Below are 27,768 nucleotides of genomic sequence, written 5' to 3' on the forward strand. Positions count from 1 at the left end.
TGATCTTGGACCTCCTCTGTTCCAAGAGTTTTCTGAAAGAACTCTTATCACAAGGTCCCGAATTTACGCTCAGTGTTGGGAGGTCAGAAGGCAACCGAACAACATTAGCAGGATTCCAACCCTTCGCCTCTCTCCTCTCCTGGGGATTCCGCTGCTGGCTGTATATCTTGGCTAAAACAAGCCTTAAGAGACTAGAGACACCCCCCCCACACACACCGCTTATTTTTGAACGGTTCTCTTACAACACATAGGAAGTATGTACACAAAACCTTTCTACTCGAATAGGTGCTTTATCTTTGATCCCCTCTCCTTTCTTGTCCTCCCGGTTGGCCAGCTTCTCCTTTCTACTAAATTAAAGAGTGTGTGTATGTGTGTCGGTGTGTGATTTTAACGGGTAATGAGGCTGTGCCCGGGGTCCTGGAAGATCATCTTTTTCTAGAAAAGCTCTTGTGCAGCTCCAGCAGACGGAGCGATGAATAATTAGGAAGGGCTTCCATGAAATCACTCACCGAGAAAATTACCTGCCCATTAAACGGGCCGCGTGAGGAGCAGGAGGCTGGAAGCCCACCTCACCCCTCCTGAGGAGGGAAGGAGGGGGACACCCGGGAAGCTCCTGGAACGGGAAAGAGTTGATGGCTAATCGTAGTCTTCTCTAGCCCGCAGCGTTTCCACATTGGTTCATTTCCGTCCCCCCTAAGACTCATCGCTTTCCCGATTACCCCAGCTTCGAGGACCCAGGGGTAGGCTGTCGCCCTTGCACTGGAGGGTGACCCGGTGGAGGTGGAGATCTGGGTGCACCCCTCATACTCCACCCCCAATCAGGGAACCTACTCTGAGCAGCTCTTTCCTCCTCCTCTTTCCTATCCTGCCTCCTCGCTTTCCCTCCTCTAAGTCCTTCCAGCCCTAGGCAGCTGCTGGAGGAAGCGGACGCAGTGCAGCCTCCGCTGCCGAAGCTGCGGCTGCACAGGAAGGGGCTGGAGGCAGGAGGGCTCCCGGAGGCTGGACCAAGCGCTAGCATCCTCAGGGCTCCCAAGTCCGGGACTCCCTAGTCTAGCGGTGCTCACCCACAGCAGCTGGACGCTAGCTCGCTCCGGGGCGGCCCCTGGGGGTGGCCGCGGCCTCAGCCCAGCCCCTCCCTCTTCCCTTGCTCCCTCTCTTCGCCTCCCTCCTCGCTCCCTCACCACGTAGGAGTTCCCATTCTCCACCCCAGCCGTCCTGCGTTTCCCCCTTTCCTTCCTTTTGGAAACCAGAGACTCCGAGGAAGGCGACCAGCTGCAGAGGAGAGGGCCGGATCACAAAGTGCTGCTTTGACACATCCTTAGGATGGAAGTTAAGTGAAAGCAAAACAACCCAAACAAAACTCCGCGAAGTGGTGCTGCTACGGGGAAGGAGACCCGGGGGCTGAGAAAAACCGGTGGGCAGGCCAATGGTTGTTCGGCAGCGCGTTGGCAAGTTTGTGGAACACTTTCTAGGAATTAGGTCTTTTTTTGTCCCCCGTCATCTTCTTGACTTCTGAAGAAAGAACTTGTGTTTGGATTGCAATGGAGTCTAAGGAGACAGGGCTAGACGCACGTGAATAGTCCCCCCGGCTGGGCTGAATTTGTGGGAATTTCGGAAGCCAGCCTGTGGAAGCACAGCAGCTTTGGAGTCCCTGGGGTTCATTCGGATGGCTACCAACCTGTCCCGTGTCAGAACTCTTCGCCAACAGCTTCTGATGTTGCCATTTTGCTCCTGTTGACCTTAATTAATCTCTAGGAAAGTCTAAACTTCGGACCTACCTCTTTTTTTGATACTTATTTTTGTACTTCTGCTCTCTGGGATTGGTTTCTTAAACAATCGGGATCCTTTTTGATATGTCAAAATGAGTCCGCTGATGTTTACACTACTATTGCTCTTTGGATTTCTCTGCATTCAGATTGATGGTGAGTTAAAACCCCTTTTTTCTTTCTGAGGTTGTTGTGGCTTTTAAATAAAATGTCATTGTGGTTGGTAGTGTGATTTGGCCATGCCCAAGCTCTTCAGGGGCAGAGGTGCCAAGTCTTTTGTTTCTAACCTGCTGTTAGTGGAACATAATATAGTCACCTATTGTTGTTTCTGTAACTAATTAATTGAGGAGTTTTACAATAAGTGATAGACTCCCAGCTTAGAAGAGTAACCATTAAAGACAATGTCTTAAAAGAATTCGGCATGATTGTGGTCACTCTTTATTTGGCATTTGTTCTCATATCTAAACTTTGGCTTAGGCATTCAGCTGCAGAACTAAAGTAGCTGATAACTTCCAGGTGCATTCAGTGAGTAGGGATTTGATACTGGGCACCTCAAGGTTCAAAGTGTGTCACCTGTGTGTCAGTGAATGCTATCCAGGCATGAAATCAGAATGAAGGATTCAGATCACAGAGAGAAAACTGTCACAAGTGGGACTGGGCGAGGCTCCAGGAAGGAGGCAGTATCCACTATGGGCTGGCTGCAAGCTGGGAGCCCTCAGCTGGGTCCCCAGTGGACAAACACAATGGGGACTTGGAACAGGTGCTGTAGGTGTCTCTCTCTAGGTTGAGCCACTCTGTTAAGCCGACAGATCTACCTCTGGCTCTCCTGCTTTTGTTCACAGTCAGTTTCCAGGGCTATGCTCACTGACTAGCTGGGTCTTGGGAGATTAGTACAAAATCCTGCTGTACTGTTTGCATGAGAAGGATTAAGAATTGTGAACATATTATGGATTTGTTTTTTGAAAGTAAAAGAAAAATATTTGGTGTTGTCTTCTGGGACATTCATTTTTATTTCAATGGCAAATGTTCTTTATAGTGTGTACTAAGCCACTTACCCCAATCCCAGGAACTGAGCATAGAAATAATTTCCATTTTTAATTATTGTGCTTATAAAGACTCTGAAGTATATTAATTCAAATACTCAAGACATCAAGATACTATGTTGCTAGATAAACTTTCCTTCGAATTTATTACTTGGGTCATTGTCTACTATTGACCATCTGCCGGAGCTAACTTTGTGTCTTGAAGCTACTTTACAGAACCTAAGAACAGACTGAAAAGGAAGACTAGCTATAAACACAAGGCAATGCAGATGAGTTTACCTACTGTCAAGTGGCTGTTTTCAGTTGTGGAAAGAAATATATGAGTTCAACACTCCCCCTCCCCACACACCACAGTGATAGGGATCTGGGAGGGGTGTCTGTGTGCACATTTCTCTCTTTCCCTGACAAGCAGTAGAAGCTTAGAATTTGAACACTATGAGTGACACTGTAGTAATTCCTATAATCATCTCTATAATCATTATTCGTGCATTATCATTTCTAACAGGTTTGCTTCGACCACACATGGATATCATCCTAATAAAAAGGTTTATATGTTCCAAATATGTTAGACTATTGTATTAAGACTTTCCTATACCCATGTATTTATAAACTATGTATTCAACTGTAGAATTAGCACCATTAAAAGAAATCAAAGTCTCGAGGAAGAACACACTGAAATTGCTTAGTTGAAGTGACAGAGGGAATCTGAAAAGCTGCGTGGTACAGAATGTAATTAATATACCAAGGTGTTTGGAGATGTATGAAGCAAATGCAATTAACCAGTGTGCTGGAACAGCAGGAAGGACACGTTTTCTATCCTCCTGTTTTTCCCTCCCCGCTTCATGCGCTCTGCCCCCCTTATCTGTTTTATGCTCCTCTCTTTTCTTTCCATCTTTCTCCTGCATGCCCTCCCCCTCATCTTTTTTTTTTCTCCTTCTCCTCCTTATTTTACTTCTCGGAAGATAGGTCTAGAACCTTTGTTCTGATTTCCCACTGTAAAATAAGGAGGCGGTGTTTGTGTCTGGACCATCTGCAAGAGAGTTCATGGTCATAAAATGAGAAATTCCTACAGGTAAAAGGCTGAAGAGACAATGTTCAATTTCATATATGTAAAACTCTCTGGGTTGGGGTCCAAAGCAACTATAGACACACTGATTTCTCACGTAACCGTACATTGGACATTGGCTTGTCTTTGGATACTTCAGAATGGTGACAGCTCTTCCATGTGGATTGTTGAAAATTTGGGATGTGGACAATACTGCCATCTAGGCTGTTCCAATGCTTGGGACCCTGCAGTCACATATCCAATGAGGAGACTGGTGTACAGCACCTCCAAGCGCTCTGCCTGTCTGGATTCTGTGATATTTATTTACTTTTTGTCCTTCTTGGTGCTGTGGGCTTATTTTCCACATGAATTTCAAATTTAAGGAGCTTGTACCATTCCAAAGATATACTGACTATCCTTGTGCTCAACATAGAAATTAATTTTATTCAGTGACAAATGATACATAGATTTGCATTAAAATTTGCTTGGTGGGTTATTTATATGTGCATTTTTATAGAGCATGAAAAAATGTTAGAGTTTTGCCTCCTCATAGAAAATATGTGCTAATATTATTTATGAGTTTTCAGATTCTTTTCCCTATAACAAGCCATAAAAAATATTTTAAGTTAGTTGAAAACTGCAGATGAACTTTTTAAAAAAAATCATTGATGTGAAAGTATTTTTTATTTGAAACAGATTAATAGCCATATGGAGATGTTGGTCCCAGTGATATGGAATGTGTAATGAGTTTAACCTTTGTTTAGTAGATTCTGTTTTGAAATAATAGTGGTTTTTAAATCAGTTATAGGGATAAAATTAGAATGACTATAAGATTTTAAATTATAATCCCATTCCATATATCAATTTCATATTTTTCAAATCTTCTGAATGGTGTTTTTACAATGATAATGGTTTTCTCTTCTTTCCTCCTTACCTATTCTTAAATGACATGACACACGTGGTGTTTGGGGAGATAAAGATAATGTGTGTGTGCAGGGTAGATGCATAATCTCGCATAGGTTTATACATTTTGCTAAAGTGCTTCTTTCAGTAATGGGCTCATTATTGTAGCCATATGTAGCCCATTTCAGAACTTGAATTGCACATGAGTAACCTGAAATTTGTTCTTGTAGCTAAGCAGTAATATCACATTTGAATTGGCTTTGTTTGAATAACCTTTGATGCTATGCAACATGTGGACCATAAACCAAAAGGATTACTTAGAACATTAAACAAGAAAATCTTCAAGTAAAAGTCATGATTATACACATAAAAACCCCAGCTCTTGTCATTTTACTCCTGGGCAGCTTGTAAAAAATAGCACTTTTGACAGTAAAAATATAGATAAGTATAGAAAGGGCTTAAATAGGGACACATATATAGTGGGAGATGGGCATTCTCACTGTCTCCCTCCCTCTGTATTTCCCCTCTGGGGGGTACATATGGGCATACATGTGTGTGTATGTATGTATTTAGGAATATATAATTATGAAGTCCATGAAGCAAGAGAAGAATTTACTTTCCATAAGCAATTTGGTTTCTGAACAATATATGAAAGGGGGCAGTTCATCTTTCTTTCTTCTTTTTCTTTACTGATGCTTCCCTCCCTCTGCTTTCTTCTCATTCCTCCTCTCCTCCTTCCTTCCTTCTTTCCTTCTTTTTTATTCTTTTTTTTTCATTCTCATGGTTTATTTTTTTTTATATTTAAAAATTTCCATCTCCTTCCCTCCTCCTCCCCCTCCCTCCGCTCCTCCTCCCCCTTCCCGCCCCTCCTTCTCCCCCTTCCCTCCCCTTCCCTCCACCCATACCTCCCCTCCCTCCCTCTCAAGGCCAAGGAGCCATCAGGGTTGCCCCCTCTATGCTAAGTCCAAGGTCCTCCCAACTCCCCCCAGGTCCAGGAAGGTGATCGACCAAGCTGAGAAGGCTCCCACAGAGCCCGTCCATGCAGAAGAATCAGAGCCCAGCGCCAATGTCCTTTGCTTCTCAGTCAGCCCCCGCTGTTGGCCACATTCAGAGAGATGGGTTTGGTCGCATGATCCATCAGTCCCATTCCAACTGGAGTTGGTGATCTCCCTTTAGTTCTGTCCCACCGTCTCCATGAGTGAACGGACCCCTCACGTTCCTGACTTTCTCCCTCATGTTCTCTCTCCTTCTGCTCCTCATCAGGACCTTGGGAGCTCAGTCCAGTGCTCCAATGTGGGGCTCAGTCACCTTCCCCATCTGTCGCCAGCTGGAGGTTCCCTCACGGTCCTGACTTTCTTTCTCATGTTCTCCCTCCTTCTGCTCCTCATCAGGACCTTGGGAGCTCAGTCCGGTGCTCCAATGTGGGGCTCTGTCATTTTCTTCATCTATCGTCAGGTGGAGGTTCTATGGTGATATGCAAGAAATTCATCAGTATGGCTATAGGAACTGGCCTTTTCAGGCTCCCTCTCCTCAGCTGCCCAAGGAACTAACTGTACTTTTGACAATGTAATGGAATTAGAGACATTTGAAGAGAGAAGATTGTTGATAGTCTTTATTAAATGATAATTGATAAAATATGTATCTAAGGGTGTAAATTAATAGTTGTGGGTCTTAAGTATATTTACCTTTGGTTTACCCATTCTCACTTTTCTTTAAGTAAACTTTATAATTTTAAATAAACTTGCTGTGTTTATATACTATATTTCTCAAAACTAGAGAAACTTAAGTTCAGGATCCGAGTTCAAGCAGAAATAGAATCTTATAAAATGCCATTTTATAGAATTAGTTTTAAATAATACAATTGTCATGTCTTCTATAGTTTCTCCAGGTACAGACCTGTCCATTTCAATCAATATATGACATGGTATTAATTTTCTTCTTAAAGAAATATTGAATGAAGTATAACTGAATGATTATAATCTTTTGAGAAAAAAAGTTTTACAAAATTCTTTGGTGAGTCTTTTAGCATGGTGCTATGCCAAGATGGATATGTAAAACTGTTTGTGGCATGTACCATACCCACTCCTACTACCTATCTATATTCAGAATAGTGTTGAAGTCTCTAGGCCTCAGTTATTTTTGTTTCCTTCTTCATTTCAGCCACTCCTTATAATCTTTCATCTTATCCATAATTTAGGCTCTAAAAGTGTCTTTAAAACTGCCTAATCATTTCATAGATCCACATAGAGGTGGAGACCTTGAGAATTCATCTTTATGTGTCTATACTCCGCATATCTTTAGGGCCTGGAGCAATGCTTGCCAGGTCCTTCTGGCTATGTGACATCTTGGTTTAACAACTACCGACACTATGGGAAACTCGATCCCAAGATAAAACACGTTCATTTTGTAATTGTTTCCATCTAAGTAAATGGTGTCATCATTTACATTTTTCTTGATCCAAAACAGTGAGCCACTTTTGACTTATTCTCCTAGCTCACATCTAGCTCCTTATAAAACAATGAAACTCAGCCTAATTTTGTGATTTTTTCCAATACCTTATGAATAATTTTAGATACACACTAAATTGAAAATAATTTTCAATGAATACCAAATTTTACCCAGATTCTGTAATTATTCATTTGCTTTATGAATACATACCTACTAATGTATTACTTTTGTTAAGTATCACTTCACCTTTCCCTTCCTAGTTCTCCATACCTAAGCCAATGGGACCTTTAGAACACATGTGAATGAGATGAATACTTGCCTGTAGCTCTTTGCTCATGGCTTCCACCAGGCCTGGCACAAGGATATACAGGAACTGAGTTTTGACTGTCTTCTGCATGTTTGCCTCCAAGGGGTCAGATTATCTATGTAGAATACCGATTCTGAACTTTGGGTAAAGTCCCTTAGCTGTCTCGAGGCCTTTGTATTTGATCTTTCCTCTTAAAAAAAATGCCCAGATCCAGATTTTCATATTGGTAAAGATTTTCAATTATTTAATAATGCCATTAATTATTCCAATATCATGCCTTTGGAAACACGGGTGAAAAAAAAAAAAACCTTTCCATTACTAAGATAATAAACTGAAATTATCAAGATATAAAGAGAGGAGGCATCTTTTGGGCTTAGAATTGCAGCAGTTTCCATCCTTGCTGGTAGGCCCCGATGTTCTCGGCATGTAGGACAGAAGAAATTAATGTGAGAGCCAAGTGGAACGACAACACTGCTCATGTCATGACCAGGAAGTGACACAGAAGAAAGTGAAGTTGCTGTGGTCCCACTCGAAGATCATACAAGAGTTATCCAATACCCGCACATTTGACCCCACCTCCTGAACTTCCCACCACAGCCTAACTGTGCCACCTTTCAGACCTTTGGGGCATGTTTAAGTTTTAGATTATAACTGTTGGATACCTATTTAAAATTTATCCTTTCGAAATAGTAATGGGCTTCCCTCTTTACCTGTTTTAAAATATAATTTATGTTGTTCACCACCAGTTGGACAAGGGTGTCTGTGTCTGTAACCGTCTGGTCTAGAAAAAGTAAAGGAACTGACGTGTTAGATGATCTGGAAGCAAAAGATTAAAGGTGGCCCACTAACAAGAAATCCTTCAAAAGATGTGAGGTCCTCTAGTCACAGATGATGGACTTTTGATTTCAAGTTTCTTTTGCTGGCTAGTTCTTGAATATTCTGGGGAAGTGCCCAGAAAGATGTATACATAGTGGCTTAGCCTCACTATGAAGAACTCTAAGCTTGATACAAGAATATTTCATAATGGTTGATAAGATAACTTGTACAACCTTTGCTCTGGAAGGTGGTACCATCTTTATTATATTGAACTCTAAACACATTTACCTTACATTTTCATAGGAGACTGTTGATAATTTCTAAAGCCTAGGATTGTCTTTCCAATAAATATTTTTGAAAACAGTTTGGAAGAAGTAGGTATTTAGTGTCTCTGTAATGAAGATATGCAGAAACAGGAGACACTAACTTCTTCTGCCAGCTGTCAATAAGTATAGCCAGACATCGGTTTGTCATCAGACTCCTGCACTAAGCCCTTATGCCGGGGACTTAGCTTTGACTGTCATGTTTACCAGTATGTCTCCAATGCCTCGAGCACGGAAAGACAGACAGCCCACAGTCAAATATTTGTTGAGTAAATGAACATGTGCTGATGGAGCGCTTTTGAGATGCTGAGTTGTATTAGTTGGCCCAACACAGGAAATACAATATGAAGGGTTGTGTGTATGTGTGTGTGTGTATGCATTGCAAACTATAGAAATTGATGAATAAAGTTATCAAATATGCATAATAACAGAAGAGATATGATATCTGGCTATTCAGTGTTATGCTCTCTGCTTGACAAGAAACACAGAATTGTCCATTTGCTCTAATATGCCTCCTTTCTAACAAGCAGAGATTATTTTCTACAATGTTCACCACAGTCCTCTTGTTTTCCTCCCACATGACCACTGCTGTATTTTTTAGTATAGCATTGACTGTTATTCCGCAATAGCCATACACCATCACTTTCCAGGGACACTGATTTATGTGATGATATCTAGTCCAAGAAAGAATTGAGAGTTTTCTGTACATAGTTCACATTTAAAATTCTATAAAATATTACCAATAAATGCAAATGATTGCTTTCATTTGGAAGTAGAATCAAGTAGATAAGTTCTCAAATTAATCCCCAATATATAATAGTGTAAAAATTGAAAAAGTTTATTGAAAGAAGCTAACAAGGAATATTACCCATGATACAATTATCCTGCTATACTCACAGTTTCTGTGATTGAGGGCCTGTTACCAATGATGTTAAACTGAGATATGATTACAGATTTAACAAGTAGAACTTCTAAACACTGATTTAATTTTAAATATTTTTATTTATTATGTGTGAATTTATGTATAGGGTGATGGGTATACCTGTTTCAAGATAACATGGGTATAGTGTAACATGAGGGTCTGCTTGTCGGGGTTTCTGTCTTGCCCAGTTCCTGCAGCCATTTAGTCCCAAAGAATCACACTGAAGTCTACATTAGATATAAACTGATTGGCCCATTAGCTCAGGCTTCTTATTAGTTCTTGTAGCTTATGTTAACCCATTATTCTTATCTATGTTAGTCACATGATTCGGTACCTTTTTCAGCTGGGCAGGTCACATTTTGCCTCTTCTGTGGTCTGGTCAGGACTGGGGAGGAATGGGCTTCCTTTCCAGAATTCTCCTGTTCTCATTGCCCCACCTTTATTTCCTATCTGGTTTTCCCACCAATCAGCGTTTATTTAAAACATGATTGAAAGAATACAGGCAATTCTCCCATACCAGTATAGAGAGTCTGTATTTGTAGATCAAGAGCTAACTGTCAAAGTCAGTTTTTCCTTCACTGCCTTTAACTTTTGAGCCATCTAGACTGGATACTCAGTCTAGATTTAAGAAAATATTAAAGAAGTTTTAACTGGGAAATTCATTGCAAATCTCAGATGAAGTCTGAAATAGATACTCTCTAAATTTGATCTGCATGCAGTTTCTCTAATTAGCCATATAGAGATACATTTCCATATGCCTTACAGTTTCTGACTAAACCACAATGTTTGGTGATTTTAGGTATAAGTTCGGAATTGTACAGTCTCACTAGAATCTAATTTTAAAATGATTTTAACCCTAGAAACAACTCTTTTGCCTTTTTTCTTATATACTGCCACCCTAAAAATATAAAAAATCATTTCTCTCCCTTTTGTTCCTATAGAAGTGTTCATCTACTCTTCACACTTAAACAGTTATGTTAAATATACTGTGGGCTTGATCAAGTGGTGCACACCTGTATTTAAGAGGGAAAAGCAGAAGAATCACTGTCAATTTTATACCATCCAGTACTGCAATGCAAGACTGTTAGAAAAATAACAAACTCTTATAGACACACACACGGACAGTCTCACAAACACTTGCACAAACACACTCATTCACACTGTCATACTCACACATATTTACACTTATACTCACAAACATACTCATACATACACTCACACAGACCACATACAAACACACACTCATACGCACACTCGCATACTCATTCACCCACAAACATTTTGTGACTAGTTTCTTTCTATAATATTTTTATTTGTTTTTACAATTTAGATTATTTTCCTTTTGATTTTTCTCTCATACATTTATCCCTTCTGCAGCCACCTTTCCCTTCTCTCTTCCAGTCCCCCTCCCACACCCCCTCTCTACCAGTTCCTTTCCACCTTCTCTTTCCTCCCCAGAAAAGGCAGGCCTCCCATGAAAATATCAACCAAACATGACGTTTCATAATATTTTTATTTCATGACAGTTTCCTTAGCATAATATTTCCAAAAGTCAGCCATATTACAGCATATATTAGGACCTCATTCCTTTATTACTGATAATATTCTGTCTCATTTATATTTTGTCTTATTTGTTGATGGAGATTTAGGTACTGATTTTTGTATAGGAATATGTTTTTATTTAACCTAGAGTGAAATTTCTGGGTCATATAGTAACTTTAGTCTTCATCATATTTATAATATGATTTCCCAAAGAACTACTACTGCTATTGCTTTTTCACCATCAATGAAAATTATTTCAACAACATTATTGAATGACAAATATGGGCTGGATTTGAAGATCTGATATGAAACAATTTCATATTATAATACAATCTTAAATTTCTAGCAGTCTGAATGTTGAATTATATCTGTAATTTTGGCCTTGTAAATACGCTTCAATTGCTGTGTGAACTTTTATACATTTAGTTAATACAAGTGAACTTGGCACTTAGCATTGTCTAAAGAATATGCATGTAGATCATAGACTTGAAGAGGGAGAAGATTCATTTGCAAATACACTACATTTCTCCTACTATTTGGACACATGGAGACCCAAAACTCAGAAAATGTATGTACTTAGTAGCAGCCTAACATTGCCACATGGGAATCAAACTGAAATTTAGAGACTCACAAGTATTTTGATCAGATGCTTTCTGAATATATCAATAAGAGAATGAGTTTGTCAGTATTGTGGATAGTTGATTCAACACATGCTCGTTGGGTGTTCACTTATAGAAAAGCCAACTTGCTGGACTCATTAAGAAACAAGAACCTGCTAAATCAATCCTGGAGCATTCTCCCTCTTAGATTATATCTTTTTATAATCTACATTTCATAGTTATAAAATCTCTGCTACGTGTCAAGTTCACTTGTGTTAACTGAATATGGAAAACTTTATATGGTAATTGAAGAGAATTTATACCACAGAAATTATAAAAATCATTCAAAATCAAAGAAAATGACTTAAAAGGAATGGCTCACCAGTAAAATAGATGTAACAAAAGCAGTGTCTGATGATGGGTTTTTGAAGACACACTAAACAGATTCTCTGATCACCAAAAGGGAACAATATGGCTTCTAACTGATACAATCTGGAAAGTGTCATTATAAAAAAAGATCACAATATTTAGGGTTTTAGTGGGGAGAAAAATATAAAACTGCCTTTTAGAAAAAATAGAAATGGGAATAGTATGGGCTGGACAGAGGTTTAATTAAGAAAGACAAGGAGTTTAGCTTAATTGCAAGGTAGTTTGTATAAATTTAAAAAGTGTATTGCAATAAATTAAAACTATTGAGTTTGAGAAAGTAATTTGAACTTTCTATGATAGTTCTAATTTTTTTTAATGTTTCGTTGGTTTTGGATTTGCTATGCAAACTTTCTCTGTGTAGCCCTGGCTGTTCTGGAAATTGCTTTGTAGAACAGGCTGGCCTTGAACTCACAGAGATCCGCATCTGCCTGCCTCCCAAGTGCTCAGAATAAAGGAGTCTGCCACCACCACCCAGCTCTATCAAGAGCCTTATGAAGAATAAATGAAAATGTATTAGCAATTATATATGAATAAAAATAAATTAATAATGCTCTGATTGATGCCTTATATTTTATAAATGTCATTAAAATGTTATATATTACTTTAATTAGTCACAGTTTATTATATTATTATTTTCTGACATGTATAAACAAGGAAATAACTGGAAAAATTCTGGCTATCAAACATTAGCTTTGGGCTTCATTGCGGATACACATTCACAGTAAATTTTGTAAGCATTTCTTAGCATGAATCTTCAGATCACTTACGTGAATTTCTGTTGTTGCTTAAGTGGACTCATCTGTGACCACACCTATGCAACCGTGACAGGCATGCTATGACATGTGTTTCCATTGCATCATACGCTATCACAGAATGCTTAGCATTCCCAAGTGAATAGTGTTATGACAGAAAGGGGTAAATAAGGGGGGCATCCTACAAACAACAATATTTGTTAGCTAATAATATATGATGGTATAATTCTGTAGTTTATTTCATGTAGATTTACATTTTTTTCTCATGGTTTATTTTTTTTTATATATTTAAAAATTTCCATCTCCTTCCCTCCTCCTCCCCCCTCCCTCCGCTCTTCCTCCCCCTTCCCTCCCCTCCTTCTCCCCCTTCCCTCCCCTTCCCTCCACCCATACCTCCCCTCCCTCCCTCTCAAGGCCAAGGAGCCATCAGGGTTCCCCACTCTATGCTAAGTCCAAGGTCCTCCCAACTCCCCCCAGGTCCAGGAAGGTGATCGACCAAGCTGAGAAGGCTCCCACATTTTACAATTATATTTTTGCTTATTCTTTGTGGTTTTTGCCTATGTTTATGCTTTAAAATATACCATGGAAATAATTCTGTAAGAAAAGCCAATTGAGTTCTAAATAAATATACCTTCCAATTTTTTTCTAAATCATCTTTCAGGCAGTAAAGAGGTTGATTTTAGTATCATTTTACAATTATCCATTATGTAGATTTGCATAATGACTGTTTGTATGTGTTAGAAAGGATGGCCTAAATAACATAAAATATCCTTACCACTGAGGAAGGGATTGGGTTAGTTGTTCTATAACTAATTGTTTAGATTCCTACAAAACAAACAAATCAAAACCAACCACAACTAAAACCAAGAGCTTTGACTGTTCATTCTCCAAGGCCTCTTTGCATATTAGGTTCTTTTATTTACTTCTGGCTGAGTACATTATAGCTGAATGGTTTTAAGAGAAACAAAAATCAGACTAGGCAATACCCATAACTGTAACCTTACCGTCATATAGAACCGTTGTGATCTGTTGCCCAGACTATGGGTATTCCATGCCCGTGTTTTGGTTTGGATGGAGTGATACATTTATACAAGTGAAAAATGGGCAAATAATCCACATCTGTGATTTGCTTCTCATTTCTCTCATTGTTAATAACTGGCTTTATAATGTCTTTATGAGCAACTGGAGTTTAGAATTGGCGCTAAGAAAAGCAAAGAGAGCTCCTGACCTTGAGAACTGAAACCCTGTGCAATGCTGTGGTTTTAGCAGACATTTTTAAATGTCTGTTGCTACAATTGATGTGTGATATCTTTGCTTTGTTTTTGGTTCCAAGCCTTTTAGAAATTAGCTAATGATGATGGGAGACTACTCAGGGATTCCATTGCACTGCCTTCAAATTCCAACAACTCCCGACTTTAAAACAGCCTGGGATTTAAGGGATTTGCCCAAAACTTCTGACATGGCTAGAACTAATTAACATGTCCATATGCACTATGAAAACAGGAGGGTTTTCAAATTAAGGACGTCATTATTTTTTCTTTTAAAATGTGTAAATTTTTACAACTCAAGGTTAGAGGCTAAGGCTTTCTGATATATGTTCTCAAGTACTAGCAAATGCTACAATATGGTTAAAATAATTTGTTGATATGTGTGAAAATTAGAATATAATTTTCAAAATTACTTTAAATTAAGGGAAATTTAAGATGAATTTAGCAGCAAGCCATTTTGCTTGCGAACTTTAAAGTGAATGTCTGCATGTTGCCAAATAACAGTGTAGTAGTTACTAAAAGCTGAGGCATGAGTGCGTTCTTGATCCACTCAATTAGAGAAGACTTTTCACTTGTCCATAGTTATACACAATAGCCTATGTGTTCAAACATTCACGTCAATATCATCAATAGAAACTTTTCTTAACCAAATTCTATTCTATTCTTCTCATTCTTGTTATGGCCCATAGGAGAAACTAAATAAATACACAAGAGAAAACTGTCAATTTAACTTCTTAATACTTTTTGTTTTTAAAACAGGGTTTCTTGGTTTTGTTCAATTCAGCTAGACCTTAATATGTGGCCCAGACAGGCCTGAAATTCAAGGTGATCCTCCTACCTCAGCCTCCAAAGTACTGGATCTACAGACATGTCTGGGCAGAATGTAGCCCTATAAAAAGAAATACTAGTACTGGGGATATCAGTTGACCAACTGCTTGCATAGTATTGGAACTCCCACTTTGATTCCCGGTATAATCTGGGTGTGGGGTACATACTTGTTGAAGAGGTAGAGATGTGGCTATCAGACTTTCAAGATCATCCTCCACTTCATTGGGCATTCCTGTCAACCTGGTTTAAAAATTCTTGTCTGTCAAAGAGAAAGGAAGAAAGGAAAGAGTGAATCTAGGCAATCAGGGTCGGTGCTGCAATATTTATTTTTATTCAAAATAGAATTTGAAAAAACAGAAAATATCCTTTGATGATGTCTACATGATATTTCTCACTGTGTTTTGGTTTTGTTGTTATTTTTTAGAAACAGGGTCTTCAGATCAGAAATGGTTTGAAACCCACTATACCATTCAGGGTGGCCTCAAACTCGTAGAGATCCACCTGCCTCTAACTTCCTAAGTACTGACATGAAGGGCATGTGGCATCTTGCATAGTCTGCATTTATTTTTGCAAACTTAATTTCCAAGTTGAAAACCAGCAATGCAAAAATATTCAGGTTGGGCATGAGCCCCATGCTTCCAAATATTGAAGTTGTCATTTGACCTCTCCTACCTAAAGAATGATCAGTGTTTTGGTGGCATTATCATTTAAAAAAAAAGAAATGAGATAACAAATATATAAATAGTGTATTTCCTGGCTCTCATGAAAATGTGTAAGCTTGAGGTGAGGTGTGCTCCTAAGTGTTTTCATTCCCATTACTGCTATTTAAAAACCAGGGTGATGTCAAAATTTAATATAAAATAAGAAGAGAATCAGAACAAAACCCCACATATAGGGTATGGGTGCTTATTTGGAGGGGAAGTAAATATAAGTTATATCAAGATACATGGGTGTAAATAGAAATAAAGGCAGATTTTGAATCATATCATTTTCTCATGATTTGTCAGACTACTTATATTTCCAGGAGAAAAAATTCCAGGATCAGATGTGTTCTTATTCTTTTCTGAGATTCTAAGAGTTGTAAAGCTTATCCATTAGAAATTTTGAAATTTTCTAGGTTTTTGTTGGTCTCAGTTATATGTCTTCATATGTTGCATTTAAATTCCAAGTTAACTCAACTTTTGTCTTCGAAAGGGCTTGTCTTTTCAATCTTTTTAACCAGGGATTAAACTAGCACACAAATAAAACCAGACAAATGCTTTTATAAGCTGATTTCTGCCAGGATTCAGTGCTAGACGTTATAAACATGGACTGCTCTGGCAATGCATGCATAATTTTTGTATTTGTTTTGATCCAAGAAGTGAACATATATATTTGGGGAGGTGAACCTCTGAGCTACAATATACCAAGATGTATTGAAAAATGAAAACTGAGCATCCAAATGAATCGATTGTCCCAGCCTTTGAAGGCCAGCAACATAGCAAGTAGACCAGTTGATATTTAGTTCGACGGATTGTTCACATTCACATAAAACAAAATTATTTAGCATTTGCTGAATCCATCTTGATAATCAATTGGGGATCAAATGGAAGAGAACATGTGTCTGCTTTGTATGAAGCCAAATTCTTCTGTTTTTCTCTTAGCGCACAGGACATGCCTTCTTCCCTGGCTGATATTGGTTGCTAGGAGAAGTGCACTCGGTTGCTTGCTTCATAGCCATCAGTAAAACTAAAGAGTGTATTGAGTAAGAGAAAAAGGGAGAACACAGGGCAGGCCATGAATCATGACTTGTCTTCAGTGTGTCCACTCTGGTTCCACTTTTTCTTTCTTTTTTTCCTGTGAAAACTTTTGTTTTTACCAATGATGCTTTCTTTCAGCCATTATCCTTAATCCTTCTGGTGCCTGAGGGGATGAGAGCGGCTGAAGGGTGGCTGTGTCGTGGAGAGTCCACTCAGAGCCATAATGAAAGCCTTGAGAGTTATTCATGGGGCCACATGAGCAAGAATGCCCTCCTCAGTGAATAGCTTCAGTCAGTTGCCTTTGAGATGGAGTGATTAATACCTTCTGCTTTTAATGGTGGGGAAAGGCAGACAAGAAAGGTCTTCCAACTACTTTAGCCATTTTGCAAATTAGATCTTCTACATTGTCCAAGCTTTTGACAATGAAGTTGCTAAATGTTCAATACCTGTGATAGTCTTTTTCAAAGCATAGTGTGTTGTGAACTGTTAACTGTGACTACTGTCAAATGAAATAAAACTGCCACAATATCCCCAGAGGTACCGCCGAAAGAAAGAAAGAAAGAAAGAAAGAAAGAAAGAAAGAAAGAAAGAAAGAAAGAAAGAAAGTTAGTTTAGCCAGTCTCAGATCTTTGCAATGTTGGTCTTCATATTGAAGTACAAACCTGCTGTTAGTCTTTCTTCTCAGTGTTGTTTAGGCAGGTCTGATACAAAATATCCATTTGTTTGATGAAGAAACTAATTACAGTGCTCTGGAGAGTTTAGAGAGACATTTAATGAGAAAGTGCTGAGGGTGGCAGGTGTTAGTTACCCAAGAGCACTTGGAGTTAAGGACACTTTGTGGTTTGCAAAGTTATTATTTATATGGATATAAATATATGTGAATATTTTATATATAGGTTAGTTTTGCATGAATTAGTATAGAAGACACATGTATAAATCTCACGTCTTTTTTTACATTTTTTATTATGTAACATATATAGCATAGTTCAGATAAGAATTGCTTGAGGTTTAAGACCCTTGTTGATCAGCTGACTGCATCAGTAGAAGAGCTGCTTTGGTTTGGGGATCCTGTGGGCCATACCCAAGGCATGTCAGTTGATGCTAGGAGGCTGTTCGAAGAGAGAAGGTAAATGAAAGCAAACTTTAGTGTCCCTTGAAAACGCATTCTTTATCCATCGTTTTTGTTTTTGAAGCAGCAGCCTTTTCCAGTCCTTCTATTCATTTTCACATGCAGAAATCCTTGCTTTCCTCTAACTACGAGAACAAGCGGCATTTAAAACACACTGTGCTGTTTCTTAGAACCTGTTTTTCACTCCTTAGAGGTGAAATATCTTGTTAAGAGGTGGTAATACCCAAGGGCAATCAGAGATGGAAATGTAACGATTTGATGAATGATGTCTGGAGATCAGCGTTGAACGAGGTCTGATTTAGCATCTTTATTAGTGATATATGAATAAAGTGATAAGGAAATTCTATTCCTCCACATTAGAAAACCAGTGTGACCTCCCTCCATCTCAGAAAGCATGCCTAGTGACTTGCTCAGATGTCAGGAGGAAAGAAAAGACTCTTAGCACAGTAAGAACCTATGCTTTATTTAGTGCGTCAATGTAAACTAATTCTTCAGGGAAGTAATCAGAAATCTAGACATACAAGTAGAGCAAGAAGCTGGCAAAGCCATAACACTGAAAGGGCCCTAGGGAAACGTGTAGAAGAGTCAAAGAGAGAGGGAGAACAGTCAGCTGCTGCATCCTGGTTTAAAGGCCACCGGATCGCAGTGGCCATTTCTTTAGCGTTACATCAGAGAACATGGTTAAGATGCATGGTTAAGATACAGTTCTCTTTCACTGTCGTCCATGGACGGAACCTGGGCAAGGTTTTGCCATGTTGGGCCCACAACTTAGTGTTGAGAGAGACTCTTCAGGAAGAGATGTGTCACCTGAAAGCAGAGATGGCCTTGCCACTTCTAATGAATAATATTAAAATCACCCCAAAAAACCCTATTAAATATTGAGGACAAATGAGCAACGCTATAACAATATTTAAAATATTTGACTAGCCATCCTTTAGGACAGTTTTATCAAAATCCTTAGAAGCAAAGAACTGTATTTAGGTGAATAAACTTTCATGACAGTTATTGTCGGCTCATACTATGTGCATTGCCTAACATAAGATTGAAAAGTCATGAACTATTATGTGCCTCCTCTACATGTGCTTGAGAATTGTGATTAGATGAATTAGTTGAGCATAATCAAGAACAGAATCTTTCTACTGTCTTTCACATTAATGAGATCTGAGTAGATGAACATGAACCCTTTAGGGCTATACAGATTAAGAGAATATGCAAAACTCAAGAACTCATACCATAAAGAACTGTAAAATAGTCATAGGTGTGAAAATTAATAACTTCGGTGGGCTTCCTAAGTTCTACTTCCCTTTGCTGCTGCTTTTCTTTGGGTCCCTTTATCTTAAATGAACAGTTCCAGGCAGAATGGTGCCCTATGGAAATTGTAAAATAACCAATCTTGCTTTAAAACATTTGCAGAACGCTAAAAGGCATATCATAGAAACTGGTCCCTGAACTTTTGTTTTTGTTTTGTACCACTGATGGTAATCACAAGAAATAGAAATGATGTAGACCAGACTGGCAACCTTTAGTGATCCCGTCTTGTTTTTAAGACCAGCCTTCAGGTGCCCCAGTTGGTCAGTAAATAAGAAAGTGCAGTACAGTAAGTAGATCAACATCAGAACTTCTCTATAAACCAGAAAGGAATAACTACCTTTGACACAGTCAGGCCTACTTCTCACACAGACACACACACACACACACACACACACACACACGCAGGCACGCACTCACACACATGCACACACACGCACACACATGTGCACACACATGCACACACATGTGCACACGCATGCACACACGTGTGCGCACACAGATGCACACACATGTGTGTGTGTTTGTGTGTGCATGCGCGTTGTATGGATTTAAGGTTTATATCTGTTATATATATAAATATATAAAATATAATTTAATAATATTATATATATATATATTGCTATATTATATGTATATATCATTACCCTTTCTTGAGGGTCATATCAGTCACTGTTTGATATTGGTATAGGGGCAGTCATTTGTTAAAGGCTTGTGAACTCAGCAGGGACAATTTTTCTTATGGGCATCTGTAAGTGATAAGAACTGTTCACTATTTCCCAGAGAATCTTTAATAGAATTGTGGGAGGTACAAAAGACATGTGGAAGACTCAGTCTTTCTCCTCTGCACAGTAATGTTATGACATCATAACTTTTTGTAGTATTTCTGACTACCTTCAGTATTAATTCCATGCAATAGTTACAAGGAGTTTGAGAAATGGATATGTAAATGCATATGCAGATTCACTTAACTAAAAATATGCACATACAACTGCATATAAATTGGATTAGATAGTAGTATGTGTGATAGAAATGTAACTAAACTATATTCTCTAATCCTGTGTATATCATTTAAAGAAATGTGACGCCAGTCACTTCATTGCTATTGTTTTATATAACTTTCATATCGTTTCTTTTTTTTTAATTACAAACAGTTTGGCATATTAGCTTAGGCTTATTAGTAACTAACTCTTACAACTAAATTAACCCATTTCTATAGTATATTTTACCATGAGGCTCGTGGTTTGCTACCTCACATCTTGCTTCCCTGGCAGCCACTAGCATCTCTCTGACTACACCCTTTTTCTACCTGTATCTCTGTTTGGATTTCCTGCCTGGCTCTATTCTGCCTGGTTATGGGCCAAATTATTAACCAATGGCAATAAAAACATATTTAAAGCATAGAGAGGGGTTATCCCATAGCACAGAAACACTGAACTAGATCTTGGCTATAGTCTTTCTGATGTGCCATAGCTCTCCAAAGAGGACAGGCTTGTATGTCATATCGTTTCTTATTTTTCCTCTTCTAGTTTTTGAAAGGTAGCCTAAATAATATTTATAAGGTAAAACACTACTTTCCAAGTTGTCATGAGATATAATAAATTATAAAAGATAAATAGGGAAGTTTAAGTTTTCCTTCAAAATAACAGGAAGTACTCGTACTATGCAAAAGAACCTATTCTTGTAGGTATTTACCACACACAATGAGAAATGTTCCTTGCGTGGGAAAGTAAATTACCTGAAAGGTCTAGAATATTTGAATAGCAGCCTCATGAAACCACACTCAGTCTAAGCAAGTTCCAACAGGACAGTCTAGAGACTATGACAGAAGGATGATAACCAGAGTGAGCTACTGATATTGATCCCAGAATTTCCACTAGTGTAGCCAAGACACTCTTTGATGAAGTCACCCTGTTTAGGTTCATTTTGTTCAAGAACCTACTCCCAGCATCTTCACTTTTCAAAAGAGGCAGTACTGAGTAAGCTTGGTAACTTTGCTCGATAAGATCACAAAGATGGGACAATAAATAAGCACAATGAAGATGTGTGTTTTGTAAATGAAATATCTTCCGGAAGATGGTTAATATCAATTTATATCTTAGTTTTACACATACAAAGACAGAGACTGGATGATTGTGCATTATAACTAACCAGTAATATTTTAAGATTGGGTAATAGCAGAAATTGTACACTTAGGAAAAAAGTATATTTGATGTAAATTTTATTTTTTTAATGAACAACTAACTCAATATTGAGACATAAAATTTAATATTTGTTTTTCTAATTTATGTTAAGGCTTATAATTCAACAATATAAAAACGCTGTCTTAAAATATATTGCTTAATGTTTTTGACATGAATGTAAAGATTTCTAGATTGAGGCTATAATGTTTATCCATCCAACATGCTGATGATAGATTGAGTAATATACATGTGCATGCATATAATATACATAAACACACACACAAATATGCCCAAGAGCACAATGCATCCATATATGGATGTGTGCATGCGAGCTGCATATATTAGATTCTACAGGACATTTTAAAAAGATACATATTGGATTACTGTTATGGAAATTACATGTGTAATATTTACTGTCAAAAAGAATAGTTTTGTTTATTTATAATTTGTTTAAAACATCCTTAGAAAAATGAGATATGAAGACTTATAGTCCTTTACTAATATTCAAAATATATTCAAATGAATAAAATCATTGAGCTTGAGTATTTTTAAGTTGATAGTTAAGGCCAGTCATGCAGGCTTTTGTTAAAATTATAGGAGCTTTATGTTTAGTTACTGCAAGGTGGCATCTGTATATAAGCAATATGCACAATGGGATTGCTACTGTAGTATAAAACAAAAGACCGTGTGTGGCATCTGAAAGAGCATTCTGTTTTTCGATAATAAGTCTAAGAATGAATTTCTCACTCGTTGTAATGGTAGCCAAGGTCGCAAAATGGCGCTGGGCTCTGATTCTTCTGCATGGACGGGCTCTGTGGGAGCCTTCTCAGCTTGGTCGATCACCTTCCTGGACCTGGGGGGAGTTGGGAGGACCTTGGTCTTAACATAAAGTAGGGAACCCTAATGGCTCCTTGGCCTGGAGAGGGAGGGAGGGGAGGTATGGGTGGAGGGGAGGGGAGGGAAGGCGGAGGAGGAGGGGAGGGAAGGGGGAGGAGGAGGGGAGGGAAGGAGGAGGAGGAGGGGAGGGAAGGAGGAGGAGGAGGGGAGGGAAGGGGGAGGAGGAGGGGAGGAGATGGAAATTTTTAAATATAAAAAAATAAACCATGAAAAAAAAAACCAGCAGTAAATAATGCACATCTGGAATATAGCAATGAAGGCCAGTTGCTTTTTAAATGCATACCTTTTACTTGTCCTGTGTTATGGATGTTCTAATTAACATTGAGGGTACTGCATGATCACATTTATACACTGATCCGTGTGTCTACAGAACATCTCTGCTGTACTGCATACTTACAAACATGCCACGAGTTTTTGGTTTGGTGGAAAACACAGAAAATACATGATCATGCTCGAGATATTTGTACCTGAACTTGAAGTTAAGTATGATAATGAGAAAACAGGATCATAAATAGATTTATGATTCAACAAAATTTGATTGTTGAGTCCTGGAAGCCTCATGGGGAAGAGATGATTATCTTTAAACATGCAGGGATAAGAATAGTGGGTGCTAGGTGGGAAACATCAGGCAAAAAGAGTGTCCAGAAGGTCCTGAGATTAGGGAGAACTTGACATTTATGTAAACTTCACGTGATTGGAAAATGGCCAAGTAAGTTGTAAACAAAAGATAGTGGAAGAAACTAGAGTGGATGGAACAGATGCCCATGTATTGTTTCTCAGTTTTCTCCTAAAGAGAACGGCAAGACATTAGAGGATAGTTGTGCTCCTCAGAAAATTTCTGAGCTGGTAGAAGATACCCATGAATATTTCTGAATGCTGCTGAGCATGAACTGTTGTGAGCTCATAGGATGCTTAAGGCTTATTGGAGAGAAATACAAGTATTACTGGGTATAAGAAATGAAGAAGAGGGGACATCCTGCTGAAGCAAAGGAGAGAATAGCTATGGTGAACTCCTAACCTCCATACGTACATCAAAAGTTGGAACTTCTCTTTGCAACACGGACCACAACAGAAAAACACAACCAGTCAAACAGAGTTTTAGGGCACAGTCCCAACTGATACCTTACAGCACAACTGCTCCCAAGGCCCAGGGATTATTGCAGAAGCAGGACGGAGACTGGTGACAAAAAGATTTCAAAAACCAGAGGCACAGGGAGTTTCTTTGAGATTGTGCCTCATAGGAATGTCAGGAGCTCTCCCTTTGAACTCTTACGAACATGCTTTTTAAACATGACTCTAGTAAGGAGGACACAAATAAACATCCTAGTGTAGACAGGGAAGGCGGGCCCACAAACTCTCATCTCCAGCCATAAAACTGCTGGCAATTATAGAATGCTGAGAGAGGAAGAAATAGGCCACTTGAGGGAAGAGCACACCGGTTGGTTCTCCAATACCAAATGATTGGCCCTGAAAACATATGTAAAAAGTGTTATATATAGAGAGAGCAGGGTGCATTCATATATTATTTCTATACCAGAAAAATATATATGTAGCAACATTAATATAAAGAGGCCATGAATTTGAAAATAAGCAAGAGGGGGGATACATATGGAGAAAGCAAAACAAGGGGAAATGATGTAATTATGTTATATCTCTAAATAGTATTAAAAATAATTATGGCTATGGCCATAGCTAGCTGGTTATATAACACAAACCACTGAAGTTACAAAGAAAGAGATGCTGAAGGGAAGTGAAAGGAAGGGAGGTCATAAAAGAGGATGGCAGGGGAGCGGATGGGGATGGAGATGGAGAATGCCTGAAGAACAGTCTAGATGTCTGTTTATTGAAAGCACTGTACAGTCAATGAAGATGGTACTGAACAGAGTAGGTAAATAAAATTGGAAGAGGACGCAAAGAGATTGGAAGGAAGAGGTTGAAGCAGGGCTTGAGCAGAGACATAACGAGGAGGACCACTCCAAAGCAAGTTTAAATAAGTGCTGCAATAGAAGGAAGCTAACCAAAGCTTGGCAGGGCCTGTTTAGCTGTGACTCTAATAACTCTTACTCACCAACAGATTAAAGCTCCCCACAATGTTGGTAATTTATAGATGTACTTTATGAATCACAGTTTGAAGGGCCGTGGTCGATCGGCAATTATGATTAACCAGACTAGCTTTAATATATAATATTCAGATTTAATAAAGGAAAGAAAAGGGAACTTACAAAAGCCAAGGTTCCAGCGAGAAGCCCAGGAAAACAAAGAGACCAAAACAACAAACATTGATCTTTTAAAGGTATATTTAGCCCCAGAGGGGTCACGCCCCCTCAGACAAGGGATTGGTCAGCTTCCCCGACAACAGTTACCCTTGGTTCCCTCATGCCAGGAGCTGTTAGCGCCTTACTTGTTATTGCCTATAGTAGTAGCAAAGAAACATACTACATAAAGAAATATGTACACTACATATCTGTGGAATTGCATTAAAATCACCTCCTTTGTCCAATTCTCCTTTGCTCCAACTTTCCTTTGCCTTGGCCTATTTTAGATTAAGGGAAAAAAAATTCTTCTTTTTTGCTGAACTTGCGATATTGAGTACAAATTAAAAATGAACCTCTTAATAAGTTCCTAGATATGTACAACTTAAATGTTCTACTTTTTGGTTGGGCTATCTCTTAGCCTTGTATATTTTAAAAATATTTTTATCAAGGACAGAAAAATTTAAAGTTTCTCAGCATAAAAAGTCATCCAATTTTAATGTGATACAAAAACTAATTGATCAGTACTCAATGTGTATATCAGTCAAAACTGCACATGGTACCCCATGAATGCATAATACATGTCATGCATTAATCATAAAATAAAAAAATATTTAAGTTAAATGAGAACCCTGCCACTCTATTGGAAATACTCAGAATGTGTGGTTTTGCTTTTACGTGTGGGTGTACTTGAGTAGGCGACAAGAATTGTTCTCTTCATATAAACTGACAAACCTTCAGAAAATGAATATTCTGACATTGTTTTGTTAAACTTAGATTTTCTATTGTCTAAATAAGAGATTAACTGGAATCAATGTTTACATTTTGTAATGTTGCTGTCACATTATGTTTATTTTCTTAATTATCTTACCAAGAGAATATATTCTTGCATTGCATGTGTTTGCTTCAAAAAAAGAAAATTAAGATCTTGAGATTTATTTGAGTTTATAAAACAAATTTTAAGTACACAAAATCATTTTACAATTGAAGTTTTATATTATATTTATTTGGCTACAGAATACTAGTGCTGTTTTAAACATAATAAAAGTTATTTTATTCTTATATTTTTATAGTGATTCTTGTGCAATATGGGTCTGACTTAATATAAGTTAGTAATAATTAATTTAATTTTAAAAATCCACATCATTTGAAGAAAATGCATAGAAGTACTAATCACGACACTGTTTAGCAGTATTCCGACATTCTCCCTGAGGAGACTCAAAGCCCTGTCAAAGGTCTCATTAATTCTCAGAGGTTTCCTATGAGGAGTCACGAAGATCTTTGTGAAGGAGCTCTATTCAAAAGTACTAGCAGTTATAGTCTCAACAGGTACAGCTTAGTCAACAAACATGCTGACTTGCTTTCAGGGAAGTGAGTTTAGAATTTTCCTTTAAAAGAAATGAGGAAAATTGATAATTTATTCAAAATTTACTGTGAAAATAGATTGTTTTCCTCAGCATTTATTTTTTTTCATCTAAACACAATTACCTGTTATTCTTATGACCTATTTTCAAAATTCCATTAAAGTCATTGAGTAACAAGATTCTTAGCAATATTTAGTCAGGTGTCATTTGACTATTGGCAATCAAGATTGATAATGCCTTAAATGGGGGAATTCCAATCAATGACCATCATCTATACTATTGACTAAACATTTAGCTACGTTAGTAATAAGCCAAATTTTAAACATTTCTAACAATTGGTTATTTTAAGGGACAACTAAAGCACCAAAATAATATTGTCTTTGCATAGGTAATTAGAAAATTAACTCATTATGATGGTGAATCTATATGTTTTACTTTGAAAGTATTGCCTTTTGCTACTATTGGATATACCGATGCCCTTTCCACTCTAAGGTCAGAGTTTAAATTAAGCCTCTATCCTAAGTAAATTGAGATGAATTGTTTGGCCTTTGTCCCTGGTGTAAAATAGTCCATATCACAAGATCACCATATATCTGTGTATCTGTTTTTACACAATTGGCATAATTGGCATCCTCCTATGAGTTGACTGACATCAAAGCCCAAACTGCATCTTACTATGAGGGAAAATTATTTTATGGGTCATGGGCTTTTTAAAAATTTCTAAAAATGGCCCAGAATGTATCTGTTGACTTGTGACAAGAGAGAATTATATTTCATCATAATCAATTTGGTAATTGATAACAGCACAGTAAAAACCTAATACATTTACAAAGATGGATGTGCCTTTGGGAAATGACAAGATAAACGGTTTGGAATAAATTTGAAGAGGCCACCACATTTATCTAACCAGTAGTTTAATTACTATATCCATTCATTTACATTAGGAAAAACCAAGTTTTCTTTAAAACTTGAATGAATTAAAAGCTATTCATATGTATCATAATCTTGGAAAGTTAATAATAACACTAATGATGGTAACTCTGATTGGAAAAATAGTTTCAAAATTTAATTTATAGATTTCTATTCTGATAGTGTATTTATATAACTTCTTAACAGTTATATTACATATGTTGATAACATATCAATTAGAAAAAAATATATATGTATGTATGTATACATACACACACACACACACACACACACACACACACACACGAGAGAGAGATAGATGCCCAGGAAATAATACAGCTGTGTGTAGTATAATAAATTAAAGCTATGAATGACAGATAAGCTAATGTACAGAGATAAGTATCTTCAGGTTCAAGTTGCTCATATTTTAGTTATGTTATACTTCTTGGACAAAGTGATCTTTAAAAACATTTATTTATTATTTTGAAAATACAACCAGATACTCTAAAGAATGTGTAATGGAATTGTTTAACATTTTATATTGCAAATTTATAAGTAAATATACTACATTTATCCCAATATCCATCTATTTATCCAAGAGAAATGAAGTAATGGCCATCTGGTAATTTCCCTTAATTTTAAGATCTACTACCCATTTTTGAGTTAGAAATTTATTAACATTTTATTTGGTTTACCTGTCTCTTTAAGGGAAATCAGGTACACCTTTCTTCTCTGCAATGTGTAGGTGTATACATCATGACAAGCACAAAACAGCTTGCATTTCTGTTTCGGTCTCAGCAATCTTTCCAAGTAAATCAAAAACTGTACTTTAATGTATGGAAGTATTGGATTATTCAACATTGCCCCACATTTTGCAAAATCCCTAATCAAAATGAGGAGTCTTCAAACACACAGAATTTATAGTTTAACTTTAATGACTGGTCTTCTTGTAAGGTAGAGTGTCTAGGTAGTTGAAAATTATTTATATGAATACTC

General features: G+C 37.7%; 1 protein-coding gene across 1 annotated transcript in view; it reads left to right on the forward strand.

Moving 5' to 3' along the window:
- The first annotated feature begins 1,344 nt into the window (after positions 1-1,344).
- Robo2 (roundabout guidance receptor 2) overlaps positions 1,345-27,768 on the forward strand; it is a 527,951-nt gene continuing 501,527 nt past the window's right edge. The window contains exon 1 of the mRNA XM_038345104.1: positions 1,345-1,922. Within this exon, the coding sequence (XP_038201032.1) occupies positions 1,862-1,922 (61 nt within the window). The 5' untranslated portion in view covers positions 1,345-1,861. The remainder of the gene's footprint in view (positions 1,923-27,768) is intronic.

The sequence above is a fragment of the Arvicola amphibius genome, chromosome 10 (assembly GCF_903992535.2).
Source record: "Arvicola amphibius chromosome 10, mArvAmp1.2, whole genome shotgun sequence".
Classification (NCBI taxonomy): domain Eukaryota; kingdom Metazoa; phylum Chordata; class Mammalia; order Rodentia; family Cricetidae; genus Arvicola; species Arvicola amphibius.